This window comes from Rhea pennata, chromosome 7, assembly GCF_028389875.1.
Source record: "Rhea pennata isolate bPtePen1 chromosome 7, bPtePen1.pri, whole genome shotgun sequence".
Classification (NCBI taxonomy): domain Eukaryota; kingdom Metazoa; phylum Chordata; class Aves; order Rheiformes; family Rheidae; genus Rhea; species Rhea pennata.
This window is the reverse complement of record NC_084669.1, coordinates 32,775,644-32,795,131: the sequence shown is the minus strand read 5'-3', so window position 1 is coordinate 32,795,131 and position 19,488 is coordinate 32,775,644. Positions and strand designations below refer to the sequence as shown.

Genomic DNA, 19,488 nt, shown 5'->3' with positions numbered 1-19,488 from the left:
CCCCTGCGCCGGGCGCGTCCCCTCGGGCAGCCCCTTCGCCGCGGGGCAGGGCTCCGTCCCGCACGCACTCTCCGCAGCGGCTGCGCCGCGCCGCGCCCCGGGCGGAGCCGCCGCCGCCGCCGCGCGCCGAAGCGCCCCGGGCGCGCGGCCGGGGACCCCGCGGGCGGTGCCGCGGGCGGGCGGGCGCGCGGGCAGCCCCCGCCCCCCGCCGGCTCCGCCCCCGCCGCCGCCGCCACAACCGGTTCGTACCGGCGCCGGCCGCCCGCGCCGCTGCGGCCGCGCCGCGCGGGGGATGCGGGGCTGCCGCGGCTCGCCGCGGGGGCGGCGCCGGCGTCGGGCCCCCGCCCCGGCGCGCTCGCAGGTAACCGCCGCTGTGGCCGCGCCGCTCGGCGGGCTGCGGGCGCCGGCTCAGCCCGGCCGGCCGCGCCCGCCGCCCCGCGCCGCCGCCCGGGTGCCTGCGGCGCGGCGCCGGCGGCCACGAGCGGAGCACGCGGCCGGCGCGAGGCAGCGCCCGCCGGCCGCTCCCGCGGGCGCGGGGCTCGGCGCAGCGCGGGCGGGTGGCGCCGGGGGCGGGCGCGGGGCGGGCAGCGCGGAGCGGCCGCCCCGTGCGGCTCTGGCGGACTTTGCGCGGAGGGGAGCGGTGGCGCGTGCCGGGGAGCTGCGCCGTGCAGTGCGCGCCGCGCTGCGGGCAGGTGGGAGCGGGAGAGCCGTGCGCGCCGGTGAGGCGCTCGCGTGGCGCCCGGCGGGACGCGGGCGGGGGCGGGGGGCGCCGCGGGCGGTGCTGCGCGCGGAGGGGCTCGAGGGCGCGGTGCGGCGCGAGCGGCTCCTGCCGTTGGGGCAGCCGTTGGGGCAGCCGTTGGGGTGGGGCGTAACCGAAGTGGGCTGTTGGAGCGCGCGTACCTGGGCGCCCGGTCGCGGGGATGCGCGGGTCTTCGCGGGATGGCGCCTCAGAAATGCTCGCGCCGGGAGGCTGCCCTGCAGGCGCTCCGCGTGTCGCAGGTCAAGCGTGGCACTGACTCGAGGTTACAGTTGGAAGCGTTGGCTGAGAAATGATTAGAAACTTAAATGAAATCTAATTCAGTTTAAAGCAAAGGATGTTACAGTTTTGGCTGGTACTGTCTTAGTTTGTACCGGTGCCTTGCAAAACTGGAATAGCCGAGTGTTAATCACACGCTGGTTCTGCTGACAACGGCTTTCTTCACAGCCATGTGCTGTTCACAGAAAACAGCGTACTTAACAAAGCTCTAGTTGCACAGAAAACAAACTGAAAACAGTCTTTTTGCTACTGTCTGTCTCAAGATTCCCTTTGCTGCAGATTAATACAAGTTTCTCTGCCTAAGGCTAATGTCTCTATCATATTCATGTTCTTTAGGTCATTTTTTTTGTGCTCTCCTGTCATCTTTAGGGCTAATTTTTCACGTATATAGCAAAGGTGCTTAGCATTGTGATAAAACTGGTAGTATTTAAGAAAATAGCCGGATACTGCTATCATTCCACATTACAGCTGTTATTGTTCAGTTTGTTCTTTAGTCTAAGACCTAGCTCTTTTTGTGTGTATTTTGTGAAGACTTTAATCAAACATTCCTCTTCCTCTGATTCTTATTCACTCACTGGAAAGCTTTGTCTCATTAAACTTCCAGTTGATACCTAATTCCTTAGGCTTTATTTCTCCACTTCTGTTTCTCTGAAGTGAGTAGATTTTCTGGAAGTCCAGCATAGCATCCTTAGGTTGTGCAAACAGTAAGATTAGTGAAGTGATTCCCACCTAAATATTAAAGTCTTGAAATCTTTCAGGGACCATACTTGTTAAAGCCTTCCTTGTTGGTCTCAGGAAAAAAAAATTTGAAAACTAGGGCTGTTCTATTTTTTAATGATCTGGTGTATCTTCTTTACAGTCTGTATCCTTCTTCCTGAATAGAGAGAGAAAACAGTGTAAGAAACTTTGGACCCCTACCAAGCAGATGCACAGATTAGGTCTCCATGCAGGCAGTAATGGGTGTAGTGAAGATTTGGTTCCTACTGTCAACTCTTGTGCTTGCTGCTAAATTTTTATACTACAACTTACCTTGTTCAGGAAAGCGTTAAATAAATAATGTACCAATAAAAAAGTATATTGATACCTTTGGTCATAACAACAGCTTGGTTCACTAGGACACCTTTAACCACGTATTATAGCTGAGGGGACAGGAGCCTCGCACAGGACCTTCGGCTCCTGTGCTCTCTTCAGGAGGACTTAATGCTTTCACAGAAATTAAAAATTATGCCCCATTTTAGGTAGTAGATACCCAGTGATATGAGGTAAAGGAGCAACCTGCAAAAAAAGGAGAAGAAAGACCAGGTCTTGGCTGTTCTTAATAAACAACTCTGGGACTTTTCAGATCTGTTTTTAATTTCAAGGATGATTTCTGCAAGGAAAAGGATGGTGAATTTCAGTTTGTGCTTAGCAATTACAGATTGCAAATTGTTTGATATGTTTAGAAAAAAAAATCTTTGCTATCTAAAAACCTGTCGTTTTAACTGAAATATGCAGAAGATTGCTGCAGCGCAGAGTAGGAGACTTCAGGATGTGAAAGGTCAGATTTTTTTGCTGGCACAAGTTGGCAGAGCTCTGTTAAAGTCCATGAAGCTACACAGACTTGCAGCAGATGAGGAACTGGTCCTGACATATATGTATTTTAGTATTTCTATTAGAAAAGACTATGTGACCTAAGACTAGAATTTTTTTCCCTTTCCAATAAATGTTTAAAATTGCAGAACTGCATTAAATTTGTTGTCTTTGTGCCGAATGTTAGCACTTCAGTGTAATGAAAATCAATATAACAGTTAAAATGTGTTTATTTTTTTAAAGATTACCTTTTAAACAAATATGAGTTGGAATTATGCCTATCTATTTCTGGTATTTTACTGTTTTTTTTTATTGCGGGGGGGTCAGTATTTCTCCACTGAGGTAACTTGATTGCTTTTAAAGTTCCTCTGAACAGATATTAAAAAGAAGTAAGTTAGTGTGAAAATACTGATTTTTCATGGTTGTTTCTACTGTTGCAGCAGTGCTTTCGCTAAAATCTTTGTGCTCTCTTTCTGCAGATAGAATTGCCACGTGAAGCTATGCTTGTAGAGAGCTGAAGGATTCTAGATCATCTTCTGTAAGTACCCAGGTAACATTCAGGTGCATTTATGAACTGGAACTGGCTTTTTTCATGTCTCTGTAGTAACTATTCCTAAAAACTTTGTGCAGAAGCTTTTTGTGAGTATTCGATACAAATTCTTAAAAAGTGCCCATGCTTAGCACAGGGAACTTGAATGAAAGTTCTGTTATTGTCTACTCATTTACACCATGTACTTTTATAAAACAGCCATTTTTTTCCGTGTCAATAAAAAGTTCAAGAACTGTCTCTTCAGGGCTGTAAATCAGTGAGACTTGTTTCTTTTTTCTGTTTTGCCTCTTGGGGTCTCCTAGAGCAGAATTTCTGCTGCAGCACTGTTAATGCGTAAGCTGTTGTGTGTGAAGATAGTCCTTGAGAGCACGTCATAAGGTAAACAGGGTGAAATCTTATCTGCCTCTATCTTACAGGGTAAAGGAAACAAAATTGTTGAGAATCACATATCTTAGTGGCAGAACCAGGAACAGACCATAGGTTTTATGATCATCAGTTGACTCACTACAGAAAGGGAAGGCAACTTAGGTGCGTAGGGACTCTCAGTATATGAGTGGAATCATCCTAATTCCAAAGCAATTTGGCCAGAAAACTTCTAAATTCTTTGCTAGATGTGGTAAGTCCCAGTCCCTATATTCACAAACTAGTCCTCAGAGAGTGTCACGACAGTCAGTTACTGAAAGCCATCTGTGTAGGTGACCGATCTTGCCATCCAAAGGGGTAGATGGTATTTTGGGGACAGGGCAAAAATCTAATGATGTTCAGGGATGGGTGTGTAGCTGAATGTTGGATAACGTATGCAAACTCTATAGAGGCAGACACTGAAACAGCTTATAGGAGATGTGTGTGTATGTGCGCACAGGCATCTGTGTGTGTGTAACACCATCATGGCCTGGCATGCAAGCCACATGCGTATATACTTTTAGAACTGATCTGACTTACTACTACATACAAAGTCATTTTTGGAGACATCGCTCCTCTACACTTCGTCTTCTTCACAGAGAAGAGTACAGAGTGGTTACTACTACTGTAACGTGAGTGTCTCTCTTTTGGCCTGCCCCTCCCAGAGTACGCTATCTGATGGCAGATACCTTGTTAAACCTGGTAAGGTACTCTGCTGGGAAATGAGAACAGAACTAAATGCGGATTTTTTTTCTTGACCTTAAGTTAATATTTTCATATTTGTGATTTTTTTTTCTTTTTTTTGTTTTTTTGCGGTCGTTTTATATTTGGGCCATTTCTTCTCCTTTGAGCCTATACAATTCACTCAGGATAGCCAAGGCATTTAACAGCTAGTGGCCACATGGTCCTTGTTGAACAATGATGTATATTAATGCCTGAGATTGTTGTAAAGCCTGTTTAACACTTGGAAAACGAGAAGTTCTCCCTTTCTGTAATATAATACTGAGGTATGTATGACTTACTTAATAATGCCTTATATGCTGTTCCTGTGTTGCGCAGAACACATAGAAGTATGGAATGGTAATATTATTTTCACTGCTGTATACTGTGTTGCATATACTGCTTGAAGACTGATTGGCAATACCCGCTGTTTAAATGTGTACTTTCTGTACAACTCACTAGCAAACCTAGGTCAGTTGTATTTCTAATGCTCTGTTCTGTTTGTTTTTATTTTGTTTGCACAGGATCTGTGTGTACATCTACGATCATCGTACAAGATGGTATTTCGAAAACCACCGGATGGTGGCTGGGGCTGGGTGATTGTCGTCGTTTCCTTTTTTACTCAGTTCTTGTGTTATGGATCGCCGCTGGCGGTGGGAGTCTTGTATTTAGAATGGCTGGATGCCTTTGGAGAAGGGAAAGGCAAGACTGCTTGGGTTGGATCACTAGCAAATGGAATTGGATTGCTTGCCAGTAAGTGTAGATGCAGTATATATCTTAGAATGAAATGTTTCCTTTATAATAGATACTTCGGTCTATATGTGCTTTTGGAATTATGTTGAAGGCAGCCGCAAATGCGGAAAGTGAATGAGGATGCTGCATTTTTGTTTTAGGTCAAGATGGCTTAAGAACAATTACATTAATAGTTCTACTATACATAATATAAAAAAATACAATGGTAAAAGAGCAATGAAAATATTGCCCTCAGAAAATCTCAAATTATTTTAATTGAGTAAACTAGAAACATCAAACTTTCAGAGAAACGGAACCATAATTTTTTTGTTGTTAAGGCTTTGGGACTAACTTTTTGCATTGGTATCTTTAAAATCAAAGCAGTTGTTAGCCTGAAGTATCACAAGTGTTTCAACAGGAAAAAGGAAAGGTCAATTAATAAACTGATGACTACTTTTTAAGCTCCAGAAATAAAATTGCTAGTTAGGGTGGATAAAGGCTCTTTTTCACTCTTTGTTTAAGAGAAAAAACTCCCTTTGAAGCCTAGAAAGTTATATATAATGGTGGCGTTAAGTAAAACAACTTTACTGGGAACTTTTCTTCAGTAAGAAGTTGTTGCTTGAAGAGGAAAAGCAGGGTTTTGGGGAAATAAAACACTACTTTGGAAGTCCATAGATCTATTTTGTTGTTGTTGTTTTAATATTAAGCATGGGTATTGTACACTAGCTTCTGCTGTTCAGAGGGTCACCATGGAAACTATTATCTTTATACTGAATCTGGCAAAAAGTTTAATTGTCTGTCAGCAGAGCAATCGCTATGGGCAAAGGCAATTAAGTAACTTAATGGACAAAATACAGTTCTAGATTCTGAGGAAATCTCTCCTTAAAAGAAAGCTGACATTCAAATGGTGATGCAGAATTGAATAAAGAGCTGTTGCTTTCTTTGACTATATGGCTGCAGAAATGCTGGTGTTACACTCATGTTAGGGACTTGTATCACTAGACAGAACAGAAATGGGCAAAGGCAAACCACAGGAAAGCTGTTTTCGGTCTCAGGATGTAAATGGGCACAGGAATGCAGGTTACTCTTCCATCATACTCAGCGCATACTCTGTTCATAATTTAAGGACATTAATGCATGTACATTAAAGGATTAAGACCTGAATTAATTTGATTGAGAAAGGAAGTGAAGGAAAAGGCTGAACAAGATAGTTACTGAAGAAAAACTAGGCAGAAGGGTATTGCAAGAGAAGGAGTGAAGAAAAGCCTTCTCTCTGGAGACCAAAAGTTTACGGCTCACAACTATTTCTCAGTCACTCTTCTGACAAGAGCCTCAGCCCATTTTCTACTATGCCAGCACCATACTAGTTTCCAGATTTTAATTTTCTCTGCCTAGCTGCTGTAGTAACTGCCCATATTGTGCTTTATAGCAAATACAAATTTCTGTGACTGATTAATACAAATAAAAGGTGCTGTTGTAATTTATTTTGGTATAGAATAGTTAAATCACTTGAAATTTTGACAAGGGATGGGAAGAACTCTCACCTGTCAGAGCATATTTATTCTTTCAATTTGAATTTTAAAACTTGCACAGTGGGATTGATAAAAACCTAGTGATAATAATGATTACTGGCTGATTTGGGCAGACCTAGTACAAAATAGGGGGAAAATCTTGTTTCTTTCTCATATGAAATCGTTTTTCTTGAGAGGATAAATTCTACCTTTTTGATGATAAAAGCTTTCTATTGCAAATAAGGAGGAAGTTCCTCCTTATGGAAGGAACTTAGTAAAGACTAAAATAAGGGAATTGATGCTCTTTAATATGCACATCTATAAGAAGCAAATAAGCTACTGTACCATATTTTCTGTGCCCTCTATGTGAGAGATCTGTTCCTTTCCTTTCACAGCGCAAGAAGCATACATGGTGTAAGAGTCGCTGAGAAGCTCATAGGAATGCTTTCATACTAGCTTAAAAGTAATACAAGTGTAAATCTCTAGCTGTATTTTCATTTAATAGCAACTCATTTAAGAGCTGCAATTACTACTAAAAAAGCACATGAAAAGATATGGTACTTAAATTTTTTTGTTAGAAATGCTTTGGTCTCCCATCATTTAAAAATTCAAAGGCCTTCAATAGGTTAGTGTTTTTGATTTGTATAGGGTACATTTTCAACCTTGTGCATGAAACATGTAATCTCTTACAGTCTTTGTTTTTCACGCTGTTTTCAAAGCAGGCCTTTTTCACACCTAGTCACTAGTTTAAAGAGCATGTATGTTTTAGTGCAAAAACACTGACCTAATGTATCACAGAGTCATGAATACCAGAAAAGAGAACTAGTTTCTGTTCTTATTTCTGCTATTGCAGGTTCTGCTATTATAGACGAGACAGGACTCTTGTGTGTCGTAGGTAGCATATGTTAAGAGATGGTCAAGCTAAGTGAATTTTTCTAAATTACTGTATTTTCATATATGTGAAAAGGTATTTTCTGTACTTTAACAATCTTCCCAAACAAGCTGATTTCCCCAGCAGTATTGCATATGAATGAATGAATAGTGGTAATAGAAGGACAGATTTACTACAGACCCTTTCAGTGATCCCCCTGCCTCTTACTGTTCCTAACTTGACTCTTCTACTAGTTGTTCCTTCCCTTCTCCTCCTTTGTTTTGATTTTCAATCTCTGATATAGTTGTCCAAAGACATGTACTTTTCAAGTATTGGTACTTTTAAAGTGATCTAAATTGCATGGAGAAAATTTTGTAATTCCTGTTTTAAGGCATTTGTTGTATTTTCCATCCCTTACAACTTTTCTTGGGAGTTAATTTCCTCCTTAAAAGTATGTAATCATATGATTGAAGTTGTTCAGTTTTAATTTTCAGCTGATGGCAATATTATCTTTAAGTGGTATATTTTGAAGCATTCTGGAAGAAAAGCGTTATGTATGTCTAGAGACTGCAATCAAATTACTTCTAAATTTTCTTTTATGTCTGCAACTTGACGGAGTCTCTTTCCTCTTGATCCAAGAGTCCTCCACTCCTTTATTTACCTTTAAGGCTCTTCTGTGAGCCCTCTACAAGTTAACAGCACCTTTCTGATGCTGTGGATGCCAGACTGGAGAAACAAAGGCAGTTATGGTGGTTTGCATCTATGTATGGCAAGTAATAGTAGAACCTCTTTTTCCTGCAGAGATTTTTCTCACTGACAGACAGCTGAAAAACAACAGTAGGTATTTTGCTACTGTGGGAGGCAAGTCCAGTGACTTTGCTAGATCAGTACTGTAATTACACCAGAAAGACAAATATGTCTTTTTATGTATGCCATATGGCTCAGAAAAAAGGTTACTGTGCATCTTCTCCACTTCCCTCCGTAACTGTAGTCTTAACTCTTTAAGCTTAAACGCTTTAAAAAGTGGCTGATGCTGGTAGGTCCTTTTACATTTGCTGAATTGGTATCCTTTCTACAGTGTTTACTTCTGACTTGTGTGAGAGCTAAACTTAGATTCGAGACATGGAAACCCAGTACAGCACCGTGTTTATTGAGATGAATTTCCTAGCAGGCTGTGTTCCATTTTTGTCCTCTCACTTGTAACGCAGGCAGTGTTGCTAAGGCTGGTGTCCTGCCACAAGCAGGAGAGCTCATCGCCTGGAAAAGGGATTGGGCCAGGGTCCGGTGGATTGTTGCTGTGCAGGATGATGCTCGTTATAACTCACTATGATATGACCTTATGGTGTATTGAAAAACAAAGTGGCTGAAAACAGAAAGAAAAGCATCAATGTCCTTGTACAGAGCAGTGTTGAGACTTCCTCTACGATACTAGGTGTCATTCTGGTTCATACCCTTCGGGGTATAATGGATAAGGCAGATGGCTCTCAGGATGATGTAGCGGAACTGAGAGTCTGTAGTATAGGAGGAAATTAAAAGGGCTTAGCATGTTTAGCCTAGTTGTTTTACCAGGCCAGAGGAGAATATTTATTCTGTTCTTGAAAGTCCTGTGTTTCTTCTACACCAAGTGTTCTTAATTTTACATCCATTTGAAGCTCAAAATTAAATTAAATGTGTGTTATACTAGTTAAAATCAAAACAGACAAAGACTTTGGCGTCTCTAATTCGCACCACAGCTGTTTATAGTAAAAGTTGGTTTCATGGTATTTGGCCTTGCAGGATACACCAGCAATGTCTCCCATTCCCCTTTATTAATGGAGAAAGAACACAGGGAAGATTTTTTTTTTTCTTGAAAGGCATATCTTGATAAACTAACATCGTGTTTTCACTGGTCTGAGGCATTTAGTATCAAATGTCTAAAAAGCATAGTTCTGTGTTTTCAAGCAGTATTTTTACAACTCTGTAAAAGACCTTTCCAACGTTTACAGATTTTTTTGGACAAAAGTGTTACATGTATATAGCTCCCACAGTAATCTATGGAAGCTATACAAAAGCTGGGTTTTTTTGGGGGGGGATGGGGTGGGAAGGAAGGAGGGGGGTCCTCCCAAAGAGGAGGTTCCTCCAAACAGGATTTCAGTTCATTCAGTATCCTTTTCAGAAAGGAGCAGTCTTTTCAGTCAGTCAGAACTGGATTGCTCTCTAGTGTAAAAGTTTTATAATCTAATGTTCTTGCCCAAAGTGCAAAGACTTGGAGAGTTTCTTTATTACTAACTAGTTTTAGTAATGCTTTCCATATACAAAAATTTTCTTTTGTTATGTCTAGTGGATTTTGCATATAGACAATTAATATTGCATCGACTCTACAGTTTCAGCAGGCTCGGACAGATACCAAGGAGGATGGGTCAGATTAATGCATGTGATAAGAAAAAGAACTCAGTTTTCCAGTATTGTTTGTTTAGTAAATGGCCTTGTGTGTGTATGAGCTGAAGGAGGGAGGACCCTAGAAATGAGAAAGTAGAGGAAGAGAATATTAGTTTGAACAGAGTTCTCTCTCCATGTGAGAAGATGGAGCAAGAGAATGTTGGTTCTTGATATCTGTAAAAGAAAAATAACTTCATAGTGAAATTGCAGACTGAAGTATCATCTTCACAAGGAATGTGTCTACAGAGGTCAGAATATTGTGGTAGTTATAAAATTCTTGTGTGGGAGCAAATGACTGTTTTCACATCTCACAAAGGACTGACTATAACATCCAGATCTCACTGAGGGTAAAGTCTTTTATTTCTTGAAAAAAATCTTCAGGAAAATATCTATGTACAAATGAATCCTCCCAGGAGTTCCTGTTTGTGATTGCTGCATCAGCATCTACTGTCAGAGCCTGTCCTTTCTGTTGCTTCTTTTTGTCTGGTCTGAGGAGCCTCTTGACCTGCAGAGCCTGACACTTGTGTTATCTGGCTGCTGACCCTTAAGCAATCATGTGCAGAAGAACACTGGTGTTCTTGTGCTGACTTTTAATTCTTTGAGAATACAGTTTTCTTCCTAGAGTTAGCTGCCATTCAGATAAACTGGGTTGACAGCCTTCTGACAGATTTTGTTCTAGTTTTACAATACATGATTTGGAAGGAAAAAAGCCCTAGGGATTTTTTGTATCAGAGGTAAATATTTATAAATATCTTCAAATATTATGCTAATACCAATGCTAATGCTTGGAACTGTTTAGCAAACTGAAGAAAATGCTGTCTTAAAAGCCACTTTCTATGCTTCCTATTGAGGAAGGCTGCTGGAATTTTATTTTGTCTTGGTCAAAACTGCAGTGAGAAGTGTATCAGTGGAAGGATTTTTCTGAAATACGTCAACTAAAAAATTGTCATGCTGCCTGAAGACCCATTTTGTTTGAGAAAGTAAGAGTCCATTTTGAACAAACTCCACAGGGCAGGAATTCACAGAGCAAGTCTGTCTCACTTGGGAAAGTTGGATGTTTGACCAGATTTAACTGCCCTGAACCCATTGTACTTGAATTACTTGTAGAGAATAACATGTTTGTGTACAGTAAACTCCTGTAAAAATACCATGGCAATAATCAACGGTACTGTATCTATTAGGAAAAAAATGCGAGCTCTTTGGGAAGTAGAGAGGAAAGGCAAGGAACAGGAAAAAGGGCAAAGTTGCTATGTATTACAATATTCTCTTTTGTGACTTCTTTTATCTAATGGTACAATGAAGGAAATGTGAAAATAGAGCCTTGAGTGTAGGAAAAGACACAGCTGCTTTTCCTCTAATCCCTTAGACTTGTAATAACTATAGTAATAGTTATTTTGGTGTTTCTTCTTACAAATAGGGCCGTTGCCACGCTGCCAAATCTCTTGCTGTGTGAGATGACACATTAATACTGAGCTTATTGGAGCAGGTTCTTTAGTTTCGTGCAAATTATTTTCCTTGAAGACAAGCAAAAAGATCTCTTTGTACCGTCCATGCTTTTGATGGTGTTCCAGAGGACAGCATTGCTGTCAAGAGTATGAAGACAAGTTCCTCAGCTCTGTGTCACCTTTGTTCTGCTTTGGGACCAGAGGGTTCTGCCATACTTCAGATCCTTTGGTAGTAATCAGTACAATCTCTAGCAGGGTGGAGATCTTCTGAAAGACGAAAGTGCCAAAATGTAGAGAGCAGGTGGAAAGGACCCTGTTTTTGGAGGGTAGTAGGCAAGAAATAAAAAATAAAAATAGAGCCATTTCCTGTCCCCAGTTCAATTGTTATCACTACCTAAGATTTTTTTTTTAAGAGTAGGAAGATTTTTTTTATGTAATACGGATTCAATCCTTTGTTTACTCTTTAAATCTTGTGGTTTTAAGAAACTTAGCATATTAATTTGCCAGTTCTAGTAATTAATTCTAAGAATCAACAACAGTCTAACACTTTCAGCTTTCATTCTCAGCAAGTTACTCCACAGTTCTGGCCAGCTTTCATCCCCACAGTGTGCTGATTCTTGAGAAGCAGCAAGGGGTTGCCTCTCCCTTTCTCATATTTTCCAAAATCCAAATAAACCCAACTTCTCCAGCAAATGTTCTTGCTTCTTCTTTAGCTCTTACTTCTTACTTGGAAAAGCCCTAATTCAAACTCTTCTTTAATTTCCTTAAACAGATAGCTCTTGTGTGGGTCAAAGGTTCTGACCTGTCTTGTATTTGAGGATTGATTCTCCTGCAAACAAATCTGTGCTCTTGCCTGCCGGAACTGCTTGTCCCGTGGCTGGTAACCACACGAAAACCTTGCCTACATTCCCAGCTGCTTGCTCCTGTCTGCAAACCTGGGCAAGCACCATCATCAATTCCAAGTGTTGTTCACCTTATATTACCCCTCTTGGTTCACCTCCCGTCTGCTGGGAATCTTAGTTATGTGTGAGCCAGGGAAGACCGATAACAAATGGCAAACTCCTATGTTACTGCTCTTGCAAATCATGTTGACCATGGAGGGCCTTTGTATCAGAGTGTGTGAGGTCCAAATGTGAAGTTTCTTTCTGCTTTTAAATAATGTCTTTCATCGTATCAAAATTCTAAGCTGATAGTTGGCAAGTTTAGGATCTCAGGGCTAATATGTAAATCTATTTATGAACTGTTATGATTTTCTTATCTGAAAATCTCTTCAGATAAGAGATTTTTTTCTTTGCAAACCAAGTCCTTTGCTAGTTACTTATTTATGCAGAACACTAAACTTGCACACTGCTTCAGATTAAAAGGCATATTCCAGATTCCACAACTGAAAATAAGTGCTTGTTCTACAACTCCTGCAAAAGAAGAGTCAATTGAGTAGAGGTAGATTAGGAATATTACCAGCAACTTGCTCTTATATGAAAAACTAACCAACCAAGAAATATTGGGGGTAGGGACAGGGAGAAACATCTTCCAAATATCATAAACCTTACTCTAGATGTTTTCAAGAAATACCTTTAATTTTCTGTAGTCTTACTATAAACACCAAGATAGATAGTAAAACACTTATTTAGTAAAATACTGACAGACAGGTATTTAATTTTCTGCAGAATCGGGGAAGATCCTTTGTCTTTACCTGTTATGTCAGCAGATACTTTCTCTGTGTAAGCACCAGGTGGCATTGTGACTGTGATTATGAGCTGAAGTTAATATTTTCCATTTCAATTTTATAAATCTCACCTTATATCAAGAATACTACAGATGTTGCCTTTTCTTCAACACAGTTTTAGGGTTCTGCTTACCAAGAAGTATCTGGTTAGAATTTGGATGGTGATCTACCCTTTTTGCTACCTTTTCAGAAACTCAGTGTAAATCCTGAGGTTTATAATAACAATTTTATAGTCTAGTATATACATACTATCCTCTGTTTAAAGGTTTTTTTTTTCTTCTCTCTCCCTTTCATCTCTAATACAATTTAGTGTTCTTGATGTCTGTGCCTCCTTGAGCGAAATTTTTGAAAGCCTGATCTTCTTTGTTTTTATAACTTACTGTTCTTAAGAATCATGTAAAAATGAATATCCTGAATTGTTATTTTTACATAATTGTATTTTGAAAAAAAATTATTGTAAAGAATATTTCCAAAGACTGAGAATTTAAAAAACTCCTGGTGCTGCTGTTTGCAAGTAATATTTTCCATGGTTTTTGTCTAGGTCCAGTCTGCAGTATATGTGTATCATCTTTTGGAGCGCGACCAGTTGCAATCTTCAGTGGCTTTATGGTGGCTGGGGGCCTCATGATGAGTAGTTTTGCACCTAATATATACTTTCTGTATCTTTCATATGGGATCGTTGTTGGTAAGAAGCACCTCCTCTTCATACAGAGACTTATTCTTTATTGTTTTGAGTCTTGGTTTATGAATCTGGAAAAGGAAACTGTTTCACTGATGCAGTTGTAGACACTGGCACTTGAATTGTCAAGGAATATGTAACTTCTAGTTGGGGAGCACAGGCAGACTTTTACAGTATAGTGAAAGATAAAGGCTATGCTTATGTTTGTCAGTGTTTGAAAACAGTTTGTCCTCTGTTGACACTGATGGTTCTTTAAGATGGAAGAACTGAGATTTTACGTAAGGGGGAATCAAGCAGGTCTTCTGTATCTGTGACATGCTAATCTTAAAGGAATAAAATCTCTCAAGGAATTTTGTCATGTGATTATTCTAATTTGATAAATTGGAGATCATTAAGGAGAAATATTGTTCTTTACATAACTGGATTGAACTTAAAAAGCTATGCTAAAGACATGAAAATGCTGTTTTCCAAGTAGGTGATGATCTGCCTCTCAGTTCTGCAGTTGGCTGATGGTTTAAGGACCGCAATTAACTGTGTCAGGAATCTGGACACCTCGCTGGCCAGCAAGGACCCAGCAGTGCGTGTTAGCTCGGGCACAGTGCCATGTGGGTGCAGCTGTACTTTTTTCCAGGGCCAGTCCTTGGACGGAAAGCTGTGTAACTGCTTCCACATAGCACAGAGCCTGAGTTAGTGACCTCCTCAAACCTGAGCCAGCTCCACATGCGTTTTGAGACTGGGAATGGTTAGGGAGAGGGAGGTGGGACAGTGCAGGAGGCGGACAACACTGTCTTACCTGGGGAATAAATGAGGGCATTCATTTCCCAGAGTATGATGCACATTTTATTCCAAACTTCTTTTTTAAGGGCTTGGATGTGGCCTTTTGTATACCGCAACAGTTACCATCACTTGTCAGTATTTTGACAAACGCAGAGGCCTTGCACTTGGCCTGATTTCAACAGGTATGGCTTTTAATTTTCAATCTCTTTAACTTTTGACCTCCGAACAATGCAACTATCATTACCTTGACAATAAAAATCAGGTCTATATTTTTCTCAGTTACTTCTCAAAGTACGTCTAAGGTCAAAATGTCAGTAGCAATGAACATAGCATACCAGCAGGCTTCAGATAAAATAGTAACTGCATTTTCAGATGTATGATGTAGGTTATCTGTATAGACAGGAAAAGGAAATGTATCAAATGAAAGGAGATTCATCAGTAGCTTTGGGCTTTGTGTAGGTCTGTATAATACCAGGGGAAATCTGCCACAGAGCAGTATTTTCCTTCTTCTAATTCAGACAAGGTCAGAGGTGAGAGACCAGAAATACTGGGTGGTATAAATGTGGATTGTCATAATCCCGCATTAGTTGTGCTTTTTAAGAAATAGTTGAATTTTGGGCTTAGATTTTTTTTCCTATCTAAAAGGAGACTGAAGTCTAAAAACTTAGGTTGTGAGCTATCTTTTATGCAGAGAGGAATTGCTAACTTAATGGACAAAGTGGGAATAGTTAAGGAAGCAAACTGTGTCCTGCCTGGCTTTCTGCGTTGTATGGTGTCTCTCCTCTGATCTCTTTTCGGAAGTGGTTGTTAGTGAAGTGAGTTCTGGTCAGTGCAGTCAGTGCTTCAGGATCTTGGTGCCTGATCCATCCTAGTAGAATAAAGGGGGATTTATGCTGAAGTGTTCCTTGGACTCGTTTTCAGTGACTTTTACTGGGATTGCAGGTAGTCTTCCTTAAGGGCTGATAGTATTGAGCTTTGGTTAGTTTTAGTACATGGAAGACAAAGCAAGTCTAAATTTTATAGTTGTTTTTCCCTTTATTTACCACTCAAGAAAATAAATGGTTTTAATAAAACCTAGGGACAGTCTTCAGTAAATCATTTTGCATTAAAGTGTTTTTTCAAGTCAGTTTGAAGACAAATTGCTCTGTATTCATGAGTTGAAATCTGATTATAATGGGCCTATGCTCTCTTCAGCTACGAGCTGGAAATGTTAAAGATTATTATTGGTGAATGAGGTTCTCAGCTCTTCTGATTAAACTGATCATATTTTCCTTTTGTAGGCTCAAGTGTTGGACTCTTTATATATGCAGCATTGCAAAGAGAGCTTATTGATCTGTATGGACTGGATGGCTGTCTGCTAATAGTTGGTGCACTGTCTTTAAATATATTAGCATGTGGCAGTCTGATGAGACCATTGGAGTCATCTGATTCTCCTTCATCAGAAAAAACTTGCATAGACAAAGTCCCAGATCAATATTTTGTTTACCATGAAAAAGAAAACACTGTTGAAGAAAATATAAGCATCCTTGAAAAGGGCTCCATTGATGAAAAATGTGTGAACAATGTGCCTGATTACAAACAGGATAGCATTTTAAATAAGAATGTGTTAACCTCAATAAATGTAAATGAGAAAGACACTTACAAAAAGAAGGTTGTAGAACAGACAAACTTCTGCAAGCAACTTGCCAAAAGGAAGTGGCAGCTCTATCTGAACTATTGGGAGGAAACGGTGGTTCTTTTTAAGAACAAAGTGTTTTCAGCTCTCTTTGTTGCCATCTTGCTCTTTGACATTGGTGGATTTCCTCCTTCACTGCTCATGGAAGATGTAGCAAGAAGTGCAAACATCAGTGAAGATGACTATCATGTGCCCCTTATTTCCATTATAGGCATTATGACTGCTGTTGGCAAACTTATCTTAGGAATACTGGCAGATTTTAAATGGATTAATACTTTATATCTGTATGTATCTACCTTAATAATGACTGGCATGGCCTTGTTTGCAATTCCATTTGCCAAAAGTTACCTTACATTAGCGATGCTTTCTGGGATTTTGGGTTTTCTGACTGGAAACTGGTCAATTTTTCCATATGTAACAACAAAGACTGTAGGAATTGAGAAACTGACACATGCCTATGGGATATTGATGTTCTTTGCTGGACTTGGAAATAGCCTCGGACCACCGATTGTAGGTAAGGTCAAGTTAGATACTATAAAATTCCAAAGAGCTTGACCGGACAATTAATTTGCGTGCAAGTAGTTCTAGTTGGTCCTACTAACAGTGGAAAGATGAAATCAAAATCTTAGAAAAGATTACATTTCTGGAGCTGGGCAAGCTGACTGTGTTCTGTTTTCTTCTTTGATGAAAACATGTCTAGATGTTCTTTCATGTCTAGATGTACAAAGTGCATTTTAGATTTGGCTTTTATTTTCATGGTGTTTCTCTACCTTACAGTGCTGTGTTGCATTTAACTCTTCATTGATGCTCTTCTCTTTTATTTTCGCCCTTCAGGTTGGTTTTACGACTGGACGCAGGAATATGACACTGCATTCTATTTCAGTGGCTTTTGTGTTTTACTTGGTGGATCTCTTTTGCTGTTGGCAGCGTTACCCTGCTGGAATGCCTGTACCAATCAGAGCTCAAAGCTGCCTCCAAACACTTACTCCTACAAAGTTGCATCTAGCGCTTAGATGACAACTGGAAAACACTTTATGCTTTTTTATATTATATAACAAAATATTTTAGTAATTTGCCACTTATTTATGAAGTCCAAAAATACTCTTCCACTAGAAAAATTCCATTGTTGCTTGATGTTCCATTCTTCTTCTTTTTTTTTTTTTTTTTTTAAAGAACAGTCTTATTTTGTCTACTATGCACTGTGTTTTCAGCCTTTGTCTACTGTAATTTCTTTTTACCCTGTAATGGGTATATTCTGCTGTATTATCGGCTGTACTTTTTTTAAGGAGGGGAGAGGGACAAAGACTTTGAAACAGAAATAAAGGCCTGATCCTTATAGGAGGAGGATGGCATTACTGTCACCTTTTATAGGTCTCTAAGTTGCACAATCAGACTTTACAAAACATAAATTTGCCTTATTAGAATGTAATACTGTAGTGAGGTGCTTGTAATATCATACTTTTTTTTTTTTTTTTAAGTTTCTACAATTTAAAATTAAGTGCCAATGTAGGGGGGAAGAAGAGGGGGAACAAAACCAATCTTGTGGTAGATAGCTGATGTGAACTTCATCATGAAAGTGAAGATTCTTACTACCACTGAAACTGAGTTTTTAAGTACACATTTTGAGAAGTCTGTTTATATAACTGTTGAACCAAAATCTTTTAAACCAAGGAATAAATACAGTTGTTGAAACCGTGTAAAGAAATGCTTACTTGGTTATGCAAGTTCGTAATCTCCCATTACAGATGTTCAGAGAACCCCACAGATGGGTGTTCTCAAGCATTTGCAAGTCACTCACAGGCTGACAGTGGTGGGGGGCCTCGGTTGTTGCACAGTTCCAGTTTATTAGGTTGGATTTGTTGGAAAGAACTTGCGCTTAATAGTAGAGATATCAACAAGGTAGATTTGGTCAAAAAAAGGAATAATATGATAGCAATGTCATCTCAGTTCTGTCTTTTTTTGGAGTGAGCATAGATAGGAGAGACATTAGCAAAGCAAGCAAGGAAGTGGTGAGGAGTGAAAGGATAACTGAAGAGGCACAGGGTGAAGCTGAATGGAAAGAGTTCCAGTGCTCAAACACCAAGCAGGCAAATAAAGAGAAAGCCCCTGAAACTCACTGCCCAGATACTCTCTAGCTAGAGTACAGCTGTGTGTGTGTGCTGGGTTTTTTCTTTTGTTTAATCCGAGGCCCAGGATTGGAGAGACTGATGGGAACTCCCTGTGAGGCAGGAGTCTTCCCGATATCCTGAGCAATGCTTGCTGTTCCTGCAGTTGCTCCTGCACCACAGAGTTGTCTGGTTGCTCTTGCATAGTAGTCACAGAAATCTTTCATCTACCTGTTGCGTGTCCTGAGCACTTTGACTTTTTGCTCTTGCTTTAAAGGTTACTGGAGCATGTTGGGAAGTCTTGTGTGAGATGGAAGTCCTTTGACCTTTTGGAGTTAGATACTGTATGGTTGATTACAAATGCGTAAGTAGGTCTCAGCATTGCTATGTTCCTCAAAAGTCCGCTGTGATTCCACGTCATAAATACTCCGTAAGATTAAAAACAGGCATTTAACTGAGCAACTTTTATTGTTAAAGGCTATGCACAGAGTTGCTGTGTTTTTGCAAACCTCTTAATGGGGCAGACCTATGTGCAAATAATGTTGTTGTTCTGATCCAAGGCAGGAAAATCTAGCTTGGCTTCAGACAGCTTCTACTGGCTTTCTGGGATTTGCTTCTTTTAGTTTGTATTAAAGCTTGACAACAATAAAGATGCAGTTAGTTTGACTCTATTTTTTTCCTCCGTTTGCCAACCAAGGGTAACTATTGTGTGGGGTTTTTTTGTTTTGTTTTGTTTTTTTTTTCCTGAATTGCTTACTCCATGTATGTGGAAAAATATCTTAAGTAGGGCATTTAATTTATATGTATATCTCCAGTTTCAAACTGGTATCCTGAATATCTGGTGTGGATTTGTGCCAGTGGTATATGCTGTATGGCAGCTGAAATCAGTGTTCACTGTGTGCATATGAAAGTACTGCCATGTGTGTTACACATCTTAAATGGCAGTGGTTCACTGTACATAATATGCATTCAGATGAATATCTTTTAATATTTCTCACTTCTTACCAACTTTACAGTCTCAGTACTTTAAATATGAAACTGATGTTACTTAACCCGTCTGAAAAAACACAGATAGAATTTAATGTTAATGATTGGGCAATATATAGCACACTTTGCAATGGAAATGGAATCTATTATTAGGAAGCTTGATGTGTTTGGAAATATGACTAGTGATCTGTGATAGTTTCCTGATGTAACCTCCCCTATTAGTGAGGGAAGACACTGGGCTGCTGTGGAATTTTATCTTGCCATTGCAGTCAGCATGTATAAGGA

The 19,488-nt window shown here is 40.3% G+C and overlaps 1 protein-coding gene across 2 annotated transcripts; it reads left to right on the top strand.

Annotated features, from left to right (window-relative positions):
* Positions 1 to 305: 305 nt before the first annotated feature.
* SLC16A9 (solute carrier family 16 member 9) lies at positions 306 to 18,817 on the top strand. 2 transcript variants are annotated; one of them, XM_062580100.1, is made up of 7 exons: positions 306 to 361; positions 3,085 to 3,143; positions 4,802 to 5,030; positions 13,522 to 13,665; positions 14,523 to 14,618; positions 15,717 to 16,625; positions 16,946 to 18,817. In XM_062580100.1, exons 3-7 carry the CDS (start codon positions 4,835 to 4,837, stop codon positions 17,122 to 17,124), a joined length of 1,524 nt encoding a protein of 507 aa, XP_062436084.1. In that variant the 5' UTR covers positions 306 to 361; positions 3,085 to 3,143; positions 4,802 to 4,834; the 3' UTR covers positions 17,125 to 18,817. The 2 variants fall into 2 exon arrangements, with proteins under 2 accessions (XP_062436084.1, XP_062436083.1); XM_062580099.1 differs by lacking the exon at positions 306 to 361 and adding an exon at positions 619 to 692.
* The last annotated feature ends 671 nt before the right edge of the window (positions 18,818 to 19,488 follow it).